This window comes from Pristis pectinata, chromosome 18 (assembly GCF_009764475.1).
Source record: "Pristis pectinata isolate sPriPec2 chromosome 18, sPriPec2.1.pri, whole genome shotgun sequence".
Lineage (NCBI taxonomy): Eukaryota > Metazoa > Chordata > Chondrichthyes > Rhinopristiformes > Pristidae > Pristis > Pristis pectinata.
This window is the reverse complement of record NC_067422.1, coordinates 1,450,082-1,467,126: the sequence shown is the minus strand read 5'-3', so window position 1 is coordinate 1,467,126 and position 17,045 is coordinate 1,450,082. Positions and strand designations below refer to the sequence as shown.

Sequence of the window (17,045 nt, the reverse complement as noted above, 5' to 3'; positions counted from 1 at the left end):
CAGTGAGAGAATGGTTCATCTACCATTAACGTTTTTAAGCTGAGCATATAGTGTAAGGTGTTTGGAGAGAGTGGGTTGTGAATCATTACATAGGTTAACACTGATAATGTGAACGAAGCTGTGACATAGGTAGTCTCTTACCTGGACCTAAGCCTTACAAATGGATAGTTGTATTTTTGGACAGCCTTTGTGTTTGTTCCTTAGATGGCCAGTGGGACCTTACCAATTATCACCTTCTGGACTTTGGGCGGCCTCATCATTCCATTCGCTGTATGACTGTTGTGCACGACAAAGTATGGTGTGGCTACAAGAATAAAATCTACGTCGTACAACCAAAAGCCATGAAAATTGAGGTATTGTGCTTCAAAGCCAAGAGTTCAAAAAAACCTGCTAAAACAGATTGAATTATCTTGATCTAAATATGCCATTGGGTCAGATATCCTTGGGCTCAAAGGTTCCCTGAAGCAAAAAAAATTGTTAAATAATTGTAAAAATGATAACAGCTACCTGTCAAGGCTCTAAATAGCAGTTATTTTCCTATTTCACAGCATTTTGGCTGCTTTAGTTCATAATAGCTAGTTACAGATATCAACTGCTGTCATAATTCACGGTATCCCCCCTCCTCTCCTGACCACCCTACCACCAGCAGAAGCAAGTGGTTTACACAGATACTGTTTTTATCTAGAACCACCTCAGCCTCAGCAGAATTTCTGTTATCAGTGCTTGGCCTGATCTCACACATGGGATTTCCTGTTGTCATCTCGTCTTCCTCCTGGTAAACATGGCACAAGAGGTACAGTGAGCATAGGTTATAGCATGAAGCAACACAAAATGCTGGAGGAACTCGGCGGGTCAGGCAGCATCTATGGAGGGAAATGGACATCCGATGTTTCGGGTTGAGACCCTTCATCTGGACTGAAAGATAGAAAGGAGAGAGCCAGTATAAGAAGGTGGAGGGAAGGGGTGGAGCAAGAGCTGGCAAGCGACAGGTGGATACAGGTGAGGGGGGTGGGGGGAGTGATAGGCAGATGGGGGAGGGGAGAGTGGAATGGCGGCAGAAGCTGGGAGGTAATAGGCAGAAGTGATAAGGCCTGAAGGTGGTGGGATTTGATAGGGCGGGAAGGTGGGGCATGGAATAAAGGGAGGGAGGTGGGGACAGCAGATGGGAGCAGTGGGGGAGGGGAACCAGTGGGAGGGGTGTGTGGGTGATGGGCAGATGGAGAGGGTGGGGGAGGGTACGGAGACATGGTGATGGGGGCCAGGTAAATCAGGAGGGGAGAGAAAAGGGACAGAGGAGGAGCAGTTAGCAGCAGTTGGAGAATTCAGTGTTCATACCGCCAGGTTGTAGACTACCCAGGCAGAATATGAAGTGGTGTCCTTCTAGTTGGCAATGGAGGTGGCCAAGGACAGACATGTCAGTGTGGGAGTGGGAAGGAAAATTAAAATGGCTGGCAACCGGGAGATCCAAATGGCCACGGAGGACAGGGCACAGGTGCTCAGCGAAGTAGTCAGCCAGTCTGCGTCCAGTATCACCGATGTCAATGAGGCTACAACAGGAGCACCGGATGCAATAAACAACACCGGGAATATGCACGTGAAAGGTTGCCTCACGTGAAAGGTTGCCTCACCTGAAAGGGCTGTTTAGTGTACGCTCTCCCCTGTAATTGCAAGTGATGTAATACTGCCCCCATACCTCCTCCCTTCCCATCATCCAGGGCTCGAAACAGCCCTTCTGTCCATGCATCTGGTGTTTCAACCTGCTGCTACTAGCCTACTTGATTTGAGTGGAGCCATTCCCCTCAGCTTAATTCCCTTTTTATGCCTTCTACTGCGATCACCCAGACTCAGCAGCTTGTTTTCCCAAAGGTTTCTTTCACTCCCAGAACAATTGCATTTCTCTTTGCATTATGCTTCCCTCATCCCTCTTTTAGGACAGCTCTGCTTCAATGCACCATGATGGGCATTCTAAAGGTAGGAAGTACATTGTACCCCTTGTATAGGCTCAGATTCTGTTGATTCTCATTTTCCATCATACTTGGATTCCCCCTCATATTGCAGATTATCTGTTCTGATGCCCTACCTCGCTCCAAGGTATGATCGGGATAAACTCTCCAAATGCTCCTTCCCCTCCCTTGTGTTTGAATGTTTCCAGCTAGTTTTACAGTTCAATGACTGAGGAAGGGAGATTTTGAAAAGAGAAACCTACTGTGGATATATTTGTTGAGTACAGCCGTGGTGTCCACACACTAAGGCCCAGACATGCAACCTACCCTGCCATATTCGTATCTATATTATTTTTATCAATTTTTTTAAGATAGTAACTTGCACTATGTACTAAAATTTGGACCTTAAGTCACTCAAACTGCTGGAAATATTGGAGGCAAAAATCAACATTTCCTTTTCTTTGCACCAACTTCCTACTTTCTTCAAAAGAAGAGTAAGTAGTAAGAGTAATCACTGTTTTTTGTGATTTATATCAAAGTAAAATGTGTTGGCTGTGGCTGCTACACTACCCAATGATTACAGTGATGTTGGTCTTGCTGTTCTGCTATTGGTAATGTTATTGTGCTGCAGCTAAATCCCCTTCTCCTTGTATTCAGAAATCCTTTGATGCCCACCCACGGAAGGAAAGCCAGGTGAGACAGTTGGCCTGGATTGGAGATGGGGTGTGGGTTTCAATCCGTCTCGACTCTACCCTTCGCCTTTACCATGTACATACCTACCAGCATCTACAAGATGTAGACATTGAACCATATGTCAGCAAAATGCTAGGTAGGTGATCACTGTTTATTCCACTTTTTTAATTATACGTAGGACTTGGGTGTTAGTATGTTTATCAGTTTAAAAACTCTTGCAAATTTGCTTTAAGCCACTTTTTCAATTCCCAAACCCTCACCCCCCAAACAATTGTTATTTCTTCTTTGTGGAGTACTGTCTTTTGTACCCAGTGTATAATTAGAAGCAGGTTATTAAACCTGGAATAACATAATATTAGATTATTTGGCAAACGAAATAAAAATGCAGAGAGATCCAGGAAGGCTCTGTCAGACATGTTTGCAGTGCAGCGGAAGAAGGACTTTAATTTAGAGAAATATTAGGTATGTACTTAATGAGTCAAAACAAAGAATGGAAGTATAGATGTAGTGGAAAGGCATAAGGGGATTGGAAGATAAGCAGATTCTGAGGCGCTTTTTATATATGATTTGTTGGAAGTGCAAATGTAAAAAGGAAATTAAAGTTTGTGTTTTTATTATGGGGCATAGAGTGCAAGATCAAAGAAGTTCTAATTAAGTTTTGCAATGTTAGTACATAACTAGAGCACCATACTGATTTGGGCATACCTTTTTATAGAAGGCATTAAAGCCACTGAGTGTAGTAAAGGATGGGAAGCAAATAAAATGAAAGGTCCTTAGTAATGGAAAATATAAGATGCTGAAAAGAAAGCAGCGCAGGCAGCTTTGAAAAGGGAGACACCGTTTATGACATTGAATGCTGATTCCTTTTTGGGTGCTTGCAGGTCTGCTTTATGTTTCTTGTATATTTTTAATTTGGAATTGAGAAGAGACAATGTGGCTAAGAGAAGGCTAAAAGATTTAATGGAAAGAACTTGCAATCATGGAGGATTTTCAAAGAATTTTGTTAATTAAGGCCATTATTATCTGGTTGGGGGTTGGTATATGATGTCATCAATGTAAAATCCTCATTTGTAAGAGGAAGTTATTTCTTTTCAGAGGGTTGTGGAGCAGGAAGTGCATTAACTCCCTGGGGAATGAGGCATTGTTGAGGAAAAGTCTGGATAGAATGGGGAGGTAAGGGCAGCTACAAGACAATTGAGATCAGCTTGAGCCCTATTCTGGAAGAGAGCTCGATCAGAGTAGGCTAAATATCTCTCTGTTTTCAATCTTTTCCATATTCAATACCTTTTATAATTATCATGTGTATCTTGCTCTTAAATATTAATACACTATCTGTTAATATTAGTTAGCCGGTCCCGACATTAGATTGCATAGACAAATTGGATTACAGCCTGTGTTCTAGTCTGAAGTTTGTACTTTTTGTTATAGCCTATGAAGAAGATATTTTATGCTGCAGATTTCTAGTAATGTTGGGTCCACACATTCTCTATCCTCCTCAACTTCATGCTGCATTACACTCTGGAGCACGTATAGATGAATTGGAATCAGGAAGGTGTTTTATCTTCTGGGTGTATGATCTGATCCAAGTAACCACTAGACCTGGATATGAAGCTGTGTGTTGAAGTAGGATATCAGACGAGGCACAGTAATACTGCGTGGAAATTTTCTAGGGTCCTAGCGATGCACAGCACAAAGACGGGCCCTTTGCTAATCCCATTGACATTACGAAGGAGGAGGTGTTAGTGGTCTTGAAGCATAGAAACATAAAAAACCTACAGCACTATACAGGCCCTTCGGCCCACAAGGTTGTGCCGAACATGTCCCTACCTTAGAAATTACTCGGCTTACCTATAGCCCTCTATTTTTCTCAGCTCCATGTACCTATCCAAAAGTATCTTAAAGGACCCTATCATATCCGCCTCCACCACCGTTGCCGGCAGCCCATTCCATGCACTCACCACTCTCTGAGTAAAAAACTTACCCCTGACATCTCCTCTGTACCTACTCCCCAGCACCTTAAACCTATGTCCTCTTGTGGCAACCATTTCAGCCCTGGGAAAAAGCCTCTGACTATCCACACGATCAATGCCTCTTATCATCTAAGGTGGATAAATCTCCGGCGCCTGACCAGGTGTATCTTAGAACATTATCGGAAGCAAGGGAGGAGATTGTTGGGGCCCTGGCGGAGATTTTTATGTCTTCATTAGCCATGGGTGAGGTATCGGAAGACTGGAGGATGCTAATGTTCTGCCTTTATTTAAGAAGGGCTGGAAGGACAAGCCAGGGAACTACAAGCCAACGATCCCTACGTCAGTGGTGGGAAAGTTACTGGAAGCAATTCTGAGGAACAGGATATATTTGCACTTGGAAAGGCAAGGACTGATCAGAGATAGTCAGCATGGCTTTGTTCATGGGAGATCATGTCTCACAGATTTGAGTATTTTGAGGAGGTAACCAAGAGGGTTGACAAGGGCAGGGCAGTGGATGTTACCTATATGGACTTTAGCAAGGCCTTTGACAAGGTCCCACATGGTAGGCTGGTCCAGAAGGTTAAAGTACATGGGATCCATGGTGATATGGCACACTGGATGCAAAATTAGTTCAGTGGTAGGAGTCAGGGAGTGGTAGGAGAAGGTTGCTTTTCAGATTGAAAACCTGTAACAGATGGTGTTCTGCAGGGATCGGTGCTGGGTCCTTTATTGTTCGTCACATAATGAGTTAGAAAAGAATGTTGATGGCATGATGTTTTCAGATGTCACCAAAGCTGGTGGCATCGTGGACAGTGAAGAAGGTTTACTGAGATTACAACAGGATCTAGATCAGCTGGGGAAGTGGGCAAGGGAATGGCTGATTGAATTTAACTCAGACAAGTACAAAGCGTTACATTTTGGGAAGCTAACTCAGGCCAGGACATGTACAGTGAACGGCAGGGCCCTGAGGAGTGGTGTTGAACAGCAAGAGCTTGGGGTACAAGTACATAGTTCCCTGATAATATTGACCATTAGAAAGGATAGTGAAGAAGGGTATGGTATGCTAGAGTTCATCAGCTGAAGCGTTAAGTAGAGGAGTTGGACGTCATGTTACAGTTCTACAAATTGTCAGTGAGACACATCTGGAATGTTGTGTACATTTCTGGTTTGTGATGGAGATGGTGCAGAAAAGATTCACAAGAATGTTGCCAAGACTGCAGTGCTTGAGCTATGAGAGACTGGACAGGCCGGGGCTGTTTTCCCTCCAGCAAAGGAGGCTGAGCAGTGACCTTTGCAGAGGTATATAAAATTATAAGGGCATAGATGGGGTAGATAGTCTTTTTCCCAGCACTGGGGAGTCTAAAACTAGAGAGCATAGGTTTATGATGAGGGGGGAAAGATTTAAAGGGGATCTGAGAGGCAAGTTTTTCACAGAGGGTGGAGGGTATCTGGAACGAGCTGCCAGAGGAAGTGGTAGAGGCGGGTACAATTACAATGTTTAAAAGACATTTGGACAGATACATGGATAGGAACGGTTTAGAGAGATATGGTCCAAATGCAAGCAAATGGGATTAGCGTAGATAGGTATCTTGGTCGGCATAGATAAATTGGGCTGAAGGGCCTGTTTCCATGCTGTATAAATCTATGAATCTATTTCCCTGTATTAGGCCAGTATCCTTCTATGCCTTGCCTATTTCAGTGCCTGTATAAATATCTCATAAATGTTGTATCTGACTCCACCACTACCTCCAGCAGCAAGTTTCATATATCAACCACTCTCTGTCAAAAAAACTTTCTCCTGAAATCCCCTTTAGAACTCCTTCCTCACACCTTAAACTTGTACATCTTGTTTTTGATGCCCATACCATGGGAAAAAGATTCTGACAATCTACCTATCTATGCCTCTAATAATCTTATATCCTTCTTTTGTTTCACACCTCAGCCTCCTTCACTCCAATGAAAACAAGCCCAGACTATCCAATCACTCCCCATAACTAAAGTCCTCCAAGCCAGGCAGCATCCTGGTGAATCTCCTCTGCACCCTCTCCAGCAGAACCACATCCTTCCATTAGTGTGGCAACCAGAACTACACACAGTGCTCCAAGTGCGGTCTAACCAGTATTTTGTAAAGTTGCAACATATTATCCCAACTTTCATATTCTGTGCCCCGACCTATGAAGGCAAGCACACTATGTTCTTTCTTCGCTACCCTATCTACCGGTGTTGTCACTTTCAGGGAACTACGGGCTTGAATCGCAAGGTTCCTGTTAACTAACATCACTCGGTGCCCAACCATTTACTGTGTATGTCCTACCCCTATTTGACTGACTTACCCTGCTCTTGCCATTTCAGGGTTCTCCACAGTTTAGTAAGCTGGGGATTGGCATTGTTCCGGTACTGCATGTCTTCAGGATGGCAGAAAAGAGGCTATTGTATTTTTGAATAAGAAATAACAATAAATTTGACATTTTTCTTTTAGTCTATCATCTAAGGGGAGAGAAGGCATAGGAGTAATTGTATTTAGTATATTCAGCAAGTGTTTGAAATATTTTTGTTGGTGTTTGTTTTTAAGGAACCGGGAAACTTGGTTTCTCTTTCGTCCGAATCACAGCTCTCATGGTGTCCTGTAACCGCCTGTGGGTGGGCACTGGCAACGGTGTCATCATCTCCATCCCGCTGACAGAAAGTGAGTAATGAGGTGACAATTGCATCGTGAACCTTTTAGTTTCCCCAGTGCTCTCAGGAATAGAAAGGCCTATTCATCTAGATCAATTAAGACATTCCCTCTGCCAGTCTTTTACATCCAACTTCAATGCTTCTCCAGTTTAAGACTAGCTGATACCTTTGGTGGAAACTGGAAGCAGAACCTCAGTGTCCTCCACATTCCAAGCCTCTAATCCTGCCAACAGTCCCATGCTAACTTTAGAGGGAGATTTCCTATTGCACCTTCCATGGGCACATTGTCGGTTGAAGTCAGAAGGTCTAGTACAAGCAGTACTGCTTTGGGTTTTCCCCTCACTAAGTATGCTTGTACCTGCAAACTCATTAGCATATGGAACATGCCTGCATTTGAAGGATGGAGACCCTGTAAGGTAGGTAATACCTCTGTTCTGTGTTTTAACTCTGGACACTAATTTGGAGTGGTTTTAATTTTTCCAGAGGTGGTCTCTTTTCATGGATGAGCAGGCACTTTCAATTACCTTTCCTGATGTGGACGTCTCGTATCTGAGCTACTGTCTCTGCACCTCGGTACCTGGATCACCAGGCACCAGTCAGTGAGAATACTACATCTCAGAACTGTTTGTTTCTTTACCCCTTTCCCATTTGCAGAAAGAGCCCCTTGTCCTGTGATTCCCCACCCATTATAGCTCAACTGACTGAGGGATCGAGACAGTTCTCACTCTGTGCCTACACCTACACCCTACTTCCTCTGATGCTTAATCATTCTGATTTTTGTGCAAGGTTTAATCTTTACATAAAAATAGTGCACAAAGGAGTGATGATTTAGCTTCAAAAATTTTGGAGGAAGTTTTCCTTCCCCCAGAAACAAATTCACAAAATTGAAGGGAATTAAGAGGAACTAAAGTTGGAGTGATATTTGCATTTAAATAGACTGGCCATTCTGAACCAATAACTTGATGCTAGCAAAAGATTGTGTTTCAGCACAGCCTTGGGATTGGAAAAACTGATGCCTGCCTGTTTTCCTTCTAAGTGTAACTAATTATCATTGGGTCTTTCACAGAGTCCAGCAAGTACAAACATATCACCCAGCAATGTGGCTTTATTGAGGCTGGGACTGAATGTTGTCTTAAGGACTCATTCACCATCCAGTTTAATTAAAAGTGCCGTGGCTCTAGCTGCCAAAGCCAATGGCATTTTTATCTTGGTTAGCAGTTTTCATGTTTACATGAAAGTTTTTTTGTTCTAAAGCTGTTTATAAATTTAAAAAGCGAACTTCAGGCCTGAGATGTAAGAGTGGTGGGTTCTAATCCTTTTCCTCTACTGTCATACTTGTCCACCTCCCCCTTGCCACCTCTTCTCACTATAGCTGTAGTCCTCCACCAGGGACGATTACTGGGTCTGAGGGGTAAGTGCAGATCAAACCATCAGAATCTTTCTGTCTCGGGCTGTTCTAGCCAGTCAAGGCAGCTTATACCCACCTTTTCTTTATAACGTTTGGCCTCCTCTCCTCTTTCTCTCTCATGTCTAAATGTTACCCTGATGCTGGTCACTGCTTTGCAGCAGTATGTATGTTTGCTGAATGGTCACAGTAGCATAAGTACTGGATGTTCCATCCCTTGTCTCCAAGGGACATTTAATTTTGTTTTGAGGGCCTTCATTTCCATTTTCACTGAAGCTGTGCAATGCTGTGCCTGTGTTTCATTTCTTTATCTGCAATGACTTGCTCTTCCATTTACTAATTTGAAAAATAACAGGGTGGTCATAGGTATGGAGAATGTGTCTAATGTTCAGCCTTCTACTAAAGTATCACCTTAACAGATTTGAAGTTTATTTCTCTATTCAGATTAATGATCAGATTGGCTTTCTATACAATTAAATAAATGTAGCCTAAACTATGAAATTAATAAATTAACAAAATTGAAATTTGCTGCTTGCTCATGGACTGATGCAGAGAATATAGTTCTGTTATGAATATTAGGTTTTGACGGACAGCTTCAGAATCTTGAACCACATGAATAAGATACAGGAGATTCTCGCTTTAGGAGGATTTGAATGGTGATCATTGTATACTGCACCTTATGTGCATTCACCTAAAGTGGAGTATCTGATTGTTAGGAATCTTGCTTGAATATTCATTCTGTTCACTTATTTTAATATGGTAGCCAAATTCCTGTTGTGCAGTTTTTGGTGAATCTTGGTATAATCGGAAAGACATGGTAGTTCAGCACTCTCCTAGACCCTGTTTCTGGATCATGCCTAGATCACTGAGATAAAATATCCCTTCTTTCCATTTGAAATGACAGCTGTGGCTTAATTTGCAGCAGTGGGTTTGTGGAGGTGAATCCACAATGTGTTAGCTTGAGAGCAGCTATGGAGAGCACTGTTGAATACATGGAAAAGATCATAGTGCAGTAGGATCAGCTGCTTTGAACTCTGGGCTGACACATTGTCGGAAGAATAGAAGCAGATTTAATTGGGTAGTATACAAACACTTGGGCAAAAGGAGTTTTCTGTATTCTGCAAAGGTGTGCCTTGCATTAAAACTATAGGGCAGTCTGTACCCAGCACTCAGAATCCTGGCAGGTGACTATAATTGTTCTGTGCTACGCAGCCAATAGCATTTGTCTCTGATGGTGGAGTTACTACTTTGATATGTTGTAAGCTTTTAAAGAGGAGAGAGACTTAGTCTGTTCAAATGGACCAACATGTGGGGGTACTTACTGTGAATGGGTTTCCATTCTGTCCATGGCTTTTGTTTGCAGCTTGAGGAAATGTTGCATTGTATGACTTGCAGGGACAGGAAGGTTGTACTTCCCCTGAGATAGGATTGAAGTTCTCCCGCTTTCTATTCCCTTCATCTGTTCAGTAGCAGTCACTGTGCATATACAGTGAACCCTCATTCTACTTGAAAACAAACTTTTAACAACTGAAGTAACTGTAAAATGGAAGAATTGACATCAACTTAATCACAAACGCGAACTGTAACTGTTACTGCTCCTACTCACAGATAAAATTCTGTGAGTCTGCATCCAATCACATTGGAAAGAGAATTTGCTGCAAAAGCTCCAGTCAATGAAGTTTTCTGAAAGTTGATGTCCCAGTAACATCAGAGCTCTCACTGACACAAGGGCAATGGCAGCTTGGCATTAAGCATACTCCATTACCCATGTCCTCCTGCCATAGTCAGAATGTAGCATGCTCTGTGGATTCTTCCCCCAGACCTCCCCTGAGCTCGCACTCTATTCCTAAAGCCCCTGTTTTTTACTTTAACATCTTTTCATTTTGCTTCAGCTTTAGCCACCACTGCCATAATTGTGGCTGTATTATTTTCTCCAGAAATCCTTTGTATTTGTCTTGTTCCAATTCTCCCACTTACCACTTTCTCTTTCTGCAGCCAATAAGGTGTCAGGGGGGTCTGGAAACCGTCCTGGAAATGTCATCCGTGTCTATGGCGACGAAAACAGTGACAAGATCACCCCTGGCACATTTATACCTTACTGCTCTATGGCACATGCTCAGCTGTGTTTCCATGGACACCGAGATGCTGTGAAGTTCTTTGTCGCAGTCCCAGGTGAGCAGGTTAAGGTCGCCCTTCATTCACGCCGGTACAATCTGTTCTATGAACGACACCCTTCATCAGGTCCGGCTGTGGACAGTAATCAGGGAATTGCCAAATCTATTTCGCCTTTGTGAAGTTCTTAGTATATTAAGGAAAGAATTTTCATCTAAATCATGCAAAATAGCTCCCCACTCAAACTCAGGTCTGTAGTTGCTCACGTGAGTTCTACTTTTCAGTCCTTGGTTCATGAAAATTAAATATTTCTTGCAAAAAACTTGCATTTATAAAACACTTCCTATCACTTTCAGAAAGTTCCAAAACACCTCACACCCAATGAAAGTACTTCATTTTTTTTAAATGTAGCCGTTTTCTTAAATATAAAAAACATAGCAACCGAACAGCAGTGTGACAATGACTAGATAATTTGTTCCTAGGATAAATATTGTCTGGGACACTGGGCTAACTCCCCTGCCCTTCTTAGAAGTTCCCAATGCACTATTGCGATGTTCATCTGGGAGAGTAGGCAGGGCCACAACGTAACATTGCACCAAACGACAGCGGTGTTGACAGTGCAGCTCTGCCTCATTACTGCATTAGAGCATCAGCTTAGATTTCTCTGCTGAGTGTCTCGATCTTCTACTCGGGTGAATGTGTGACCCTCTAAGTCCCCAGTATAACATAATACACTTTGATGCTAACTGAGAGATTCAGTTCCCTCTGAAACTGACCACGGTGCTGGGAAATAAGGTAATACTGTGTCTTGTACTTAGAACAATATTTTAATAGGGTTGGTTTGTTAAAGTAAACTAGGGCCTCTGTTTGGAGTTAATGGGGATCTATCTTTTGGCCTTAGATGCATCAGCATGATGTAGAGTTCTTGTGATGACCGAGTGTTCAGTTGTGACCCTGCCTAGCTGATCCCTTTGGGAAAGGAGTGCTCTCACTCTTGGGGGTCTTTCTAACCCTGCATGCATTAAGTCAGTCAGCTGGCACTGCGCCAGGCTACTGACACCTTTCTTTGGAAGATTATTAGAGTTGAAGAAGCTATCCATAAAGCAAATGCGACATTTGCTGCCATTGTTAAAACATGTAATCATGATTGATACAAAAACAGAGTGCTGGAAACACACAGCAGGTCAGGCAGCGTCTGTGGAATGGGAAACAGTTAGCGTTTCAGGTCCAGGATGCTTCTCCAGAACTGAGAGAGAGAAACCAGTTTGTCCAAGTGTCTAGGTAGCAGAGAAGGAGGGGGTTGGGGTGGAACTGAGGGAATTTCTCTGCTGGGGTGAAATAATTTTGGCCTTTAAGGAGCAATTATGAGATTGCTTTGTGAAGCACCTGCACTCAGAACACAGGAGTAACCTTGAACTTCTGGTGGCCTGCCTCTGTAACTCACCATTCTACTCCTCCTCTGGACTCTGACCTTTGTCTGTGGCCTTCTGTACTGTTACACAAGGCCCAAAGCAAACTCGTGGAACAGCACCTCATGGTCCGTCTGGGCACGTTACAACCTGCAGGACTCGATATCGAACTCCCCGACTTTAGACAACTCGCTCTTTCTTTCTGTTTCTATGAGAACAACCCTTTTTGCCTGAATGCTTTTTTTTCCCTTCTACTCCTAAAAGACCAGACCATACAACATTCAAAACACATCACACAGAGAAGCTGGTCAGATCAGTACTGTCCCTTAATTACCACATTATTTCATGCAAGCAGAGAAATTCCTTTGTTCCATCCATCACCCTTCCTCATTTTCTCTGCTACCTAGACTAACGTTTCTCCTTCTTCAGTTCTGATGAAGGGCCCTGAACCCAAAAGTCAACTTTCTCTTTCCACAGATGCTGCTTGGCCGGCTGAGTTTTTACAACATTTTCAGTTTCTATTTCAGATTTCCAGCATCTGCATTTTTTTATTTCCATGATCTTGACTGATGTTTGATCATGCCTTAGGTATGCCGTTTGACGCTGAGCATTCATTTGAAAAATTAGGAGCTGCTGCCTCAGATGCATCTGGCCAGTCATCAGCGCCATCAGTGCTGGTTATGAGTGGTGGCGAGGGTTACATCGACTTCAGGATGGGTAAGGATATAACATGTTCAGTGTTTCACAGAAAAAAATGCCTCTTGACAAGGATTTATGTTTCTCTCCAGTATACAGTAAAGCTCCCTTAATCTGGCACATTTGATATTTTAGTGCTGGACTGGCAGATTCTCTGGACTAATTGATGTTATTCCAATTACCAACACATTTACTGGATGTTATCAACACTTTTTACTTTACTTTTATATAGATGTTACACAACAGTTTAATAAATTCCAGTGAACCCAGTGAGTTTCAAGGGAGTAGGGCACCGGTGAGTTTACAGAGAGGCAGGAATCAGCACCCTGTGAGCGAGATGCTGAACCGTGGAGATTTCTGATCGATTGGATAGCAGATTATAGTGGTTTGCTGTATTCATTTAATCCACAGAACCCCCCCCCCCAAAAAACTGGTTTATCCATGGCTGACTGGAGAAATTAAAGATGGTAACAAATCAAAACAAAAGGCTTACAAAGTTGCTTTAAAAATAGCAATAGGTCTCAAAATTGGGAGCATTTTATAACTCAGCAAAAAAGGAGTAACAAATTGATTTTTTAAAAATGCAGGATAGAACCTGAGAGTAAACTGGCAAGAAACAAATAAAAAATGGACTGCAGGAGCCTCCACCAGTACATAAAAGGGGAAAGACTAGTGAAGGTCAATATGGGCCCCTCATGGACAGAGACCGGAGAATATACGATGGGGAATAAGGAAATGCCGGAGGAATTAAACAATTATTCTGCAGTGGCCTTTACGAAGGCACAGTGCCTGGATATATTAAAGAATCAAGAGTCCAGAGAGAATGATGGACTGGAGGAACTAACCATTAATCAAAAATAGTACTCAAGATGTTGATGAAAGCCAATAAATCCCAAAGACCCAGTGATCTACGTCCCAGAGTTCTGAAAGAGATAGTTTGCAGATAGTGGATACTCTGGTTATCAGCTTCTGCAATTGTTCCTGTGGATTGGAGGGTGGCAAATGTGACCCCACTTTTTAAGAAAAGAGGGAAAACAGGGAACTGCTTATCTGTTAGCCTAACGTCATTGGCAGGGAAAATGCTGGACTATATGATGACAAATATAATAACAAAACACATTGGAAAGTTAATAGGATTGAGCAGAGCCAACATATTTTTCATAAAGGGAAAGTCATGATTAATTAATCCACTTGAACCCTTTGGGAATGGGGCTATTAGAATCAATAAGAGAACCAGTGGATGTGGTGTATTTGGATTTTCAGGAGAAGTTTGATAAGGTGCATATGGAAGGTTGGGTTCAGGCTATTCACATTCTATATCAATGATTGGGCTATGGAGACCAAATGCCATATTTCCAAGTTTGCTGACAAGACAAAATTAGGTGGGATTGTGCACATGGATAAGGATATAAAGAGGCTTCAAGGGAAAGTGGGCAAGAACTTGGCAGATGGAATATAATGTGAAAAAATGTGAAGTCATCTACTTTGGTGCAAAATAACAGAAAAGCAGAGCATTTGTTGAAGGGTGAGAGAGAGGGTAGTGTTGATATTCAAAGGGACCTTGGTGTGCTTGTATGAGTTACTGAAGGCCAACAAGCTGGTTGGGAGAGCATATGTTGTATTAGTCTTTATTATGAGGAGATTTGATTACAAGAGTAAGCGAGTTTTATTACAGTTGTATTGGACCTGGTAACATTGTACCTGGATTATTGTGGACTATTTTAGTCTCCTTACCCAAGAAAGGATGTACTTGCCATAGAGGGCATGAAGCAAAAATATACTGACCATTTCCAGAAATGGCGGGTTTGCCATACAAGGAAAGATTGTACAGACTGGGACTGATTTCTTTGCAGTTTAAAAAAATGAGAGGAAATCTCAGTGAAACTTGCAAAATTCTTCAAAGGCTTAAATACAGGGAGGATGTTTCCCTGAAAGGCATCAGGGAGCAAGGGACACAATTTGAGAATAAGGCATCGGTTATTTAAGACTGAATGATCAGAAATTTGGGTGGTGGACCTTTGGAATTCTGTACCCTGGAGAGCTGTGGAGGCTCGGTCATCGGTTCCTTCAAAATAGATGGATCAATCACTGGACAGACATGAAATCAAGGAACATGGGGATGGGGCAGGAAGGTGGTGCTGAAGTAGAAGACCAGCCATGATCTTGATCAATGGCAGAGCAGTCTCGAACGGCCAAATGGCCCTCTCCTGCTCCTGTCTTGGGTTCTGGCTCAGAGAAAAGTGGTCTCTATACTTCCCCAGCTTGTTCACTTTCCTAGCATGGGGGCGGTTCGTTTAGTCTTTTTCTCCAAACCATGTTCTTTCCTGGATCATTAAGTGACTTGGAACATGAATCCAAGCTTCCATCACCTTGCTTCTCCTGCCATGTACGTGGAGCCAATCCAAGGGTGACTGGAGTGCTCTTTCACTGAGCCGCTTCAGGAGGATGGCCAGATGACTTCCTCCATGCAGTGTGATTCCATGCTGCCTTCTCAAAACTTCATGTGTCATGGCAAGGGTTTTCTGAAACTTGTTGTTCCCTCCAGGCGATGAGAGTGAAGAGACTGAGGAGCTCAGGGAGACACTGCAGGTCCAGCCTTCACTGGCCAAAGCGGAGAGGAGCCACTTAATCGTATGGCAAGTCACGTTCAACAATGACTGAATGACAACTCCACCACTGAATGACTCAGATACACACCTTGCATGTTGTTTTATTTTGGTTTATTTCAGTTTTAATTTCTTCACCGCAAAGTGTTTGAGCAGTTCTTCACCATGGTCCCTCAGTTTGCATGGTGAGGTTCAGAGCAAGAGGTAAGTATCTCTGAGCTGCTCTTGTCCTTGTCTTTTTTATGGGGTCTTCCTACTGTTGAAAGACGGCGCTTGCTGAGCATAGTCACTTCAAAAAACATAGGCTGCCTTAGTGAAACAACTGGTGTTAGTTTCCAAGGGTTATTATGCTAACACTATTCTAAAGAACTAATTTGTATTTGCAATGGTTATAAAGAAAGCTATTTATTTCTGTGTGGGTGTTATCACAGTTACCAAAGGACATTTACCCAGAGTAGCACTCGTGTCAGATGATTGGTGGAGAGCCAGTCTTGTTTTAGAGCTCTGTGGTGTTTAGGGGATATCATCCAATTCAGCTCACTTCAAATTTTTATAATGCAATTTGTTGTAGAAACTCTGGACACTTGTGACAGGGAAAGTTAACAACCTGTGCTGCACCTCAGAACCATTTTATATACACTACTAAAATGTCTTCTTTTCTCTAACAGAAGTGGATTAATTTTATTGACAGTTTTGTTGAGAAAGAAACATTTGCGTCTCTCCAAGCCTATTTTAAAAATATACAAATTTTATGGTCTGTATTTTTTTTGTAAGTTTACTCTTTAGACACTTTATCTTGTATTTTAATTGCTCTGTAATTTGAAAACTGAATGCTCCGGCGTTAAATTGCTCTCTGTTGAAACCCAAGGCTTCATTATGGTGAGCTCAATAGCTCATATTGCAGTGTAGCCATTTCAGTATTTATTACCTATTATTAATGAACCTTTGTGGTTCAGAATGTAACTTTGTACAAGAAAAAAAATATATATGTATATCAAAGATGGCTGCTGTTCGCTTGGTTGTGTTTCTTTAGCTCTGAACTAGTTTGCAAAGCGTGGGATCTGTGTTATCACATTGTAGAAACTGGAATACTGAGGTTGGGAATCATGCATAATAAGACACCGTGATTTACAATGACGGAATAAATCAAATTTTATTTTTATTCTGAGAGGTTTCCTGGGATTTTTTTTCCACTGGCATCTGTTTATTTCCCCACAAAGTCTGTGCCTTTATGTATAAACCTGTCAAACAGTTGTTGTTCCTCATCCATGGTTGTTGTGACGCCACGTTAATGTGGTTCCCCCACACAGAATGCTACAGTGGACAAGCTGGTGGAGCCCAGAGAAGGAAGGCTTGTGGGCAGAGTGAAATCAGTGCCCTGTGCTTCATGCATTTCCCACAATTTAGTGCTGGTGAGCAGCATCACTGAGGAACACAGATATAGTTGGCTTCACTACTTGAACTCCTTTCCAGGCCAGAGCTATCTCTAATATGAAAGTTGAAGGTTAAATCGCAGTGTTTGGACAGAGTTAGAG

General features: G+C 42.5%; 1 protein-coding gene across 3 annotated transcripts in view; it reads left to right on the top strand.

The window, feature by feature from the left end:
- Positions 1 to 16,678, top strand: part of spag9b (sperm associated antigen 9b) — a 229,290-nt gene extending 212,612 nt beyond the window's left edge. For 2 of the 3 annotated variants that reach the window (XM_052032824.1, XM_052032826.1), the window contains 7 exons: positions 205 to 353; positions 2,601 to 2,772; positions 7,179 to 7,292; positions 8,655 to 8,693; positions 10,683 to 10,859; positions 12,797 to 12,925; positions 15,450 to 16,678. In XM_052032824.1, coding sequence (XP_051888784.1) covers positions 205 to 353; positions 2,601 to 2,772; positions 7,179 to 7,292; positions 8,655 to 8,693; positions 10,683 to 10,859; positions 12,797 to 12,925; positions 15,450 to 15,565 — 896 coding nt within the window. In that variant the 3' untranslated portion in view covers positions 15,566 to 16,678. The remainder of the gene's footprint in view (positions 1 to 204; positions 354 to 2,600; positions 2,773 to 7,178; positions 7,293 to 8,654; positions 8,694 to 10,682; positions 10,860 to 12,796; positions 12,926 to 15,449) is intronic. The other variant, XM_052032825.1, reaches the window with a different exon arrangement.
- The last annotated feature ends 367 nt before the right edge of the window (positions 16,679 to 17,045 follow it).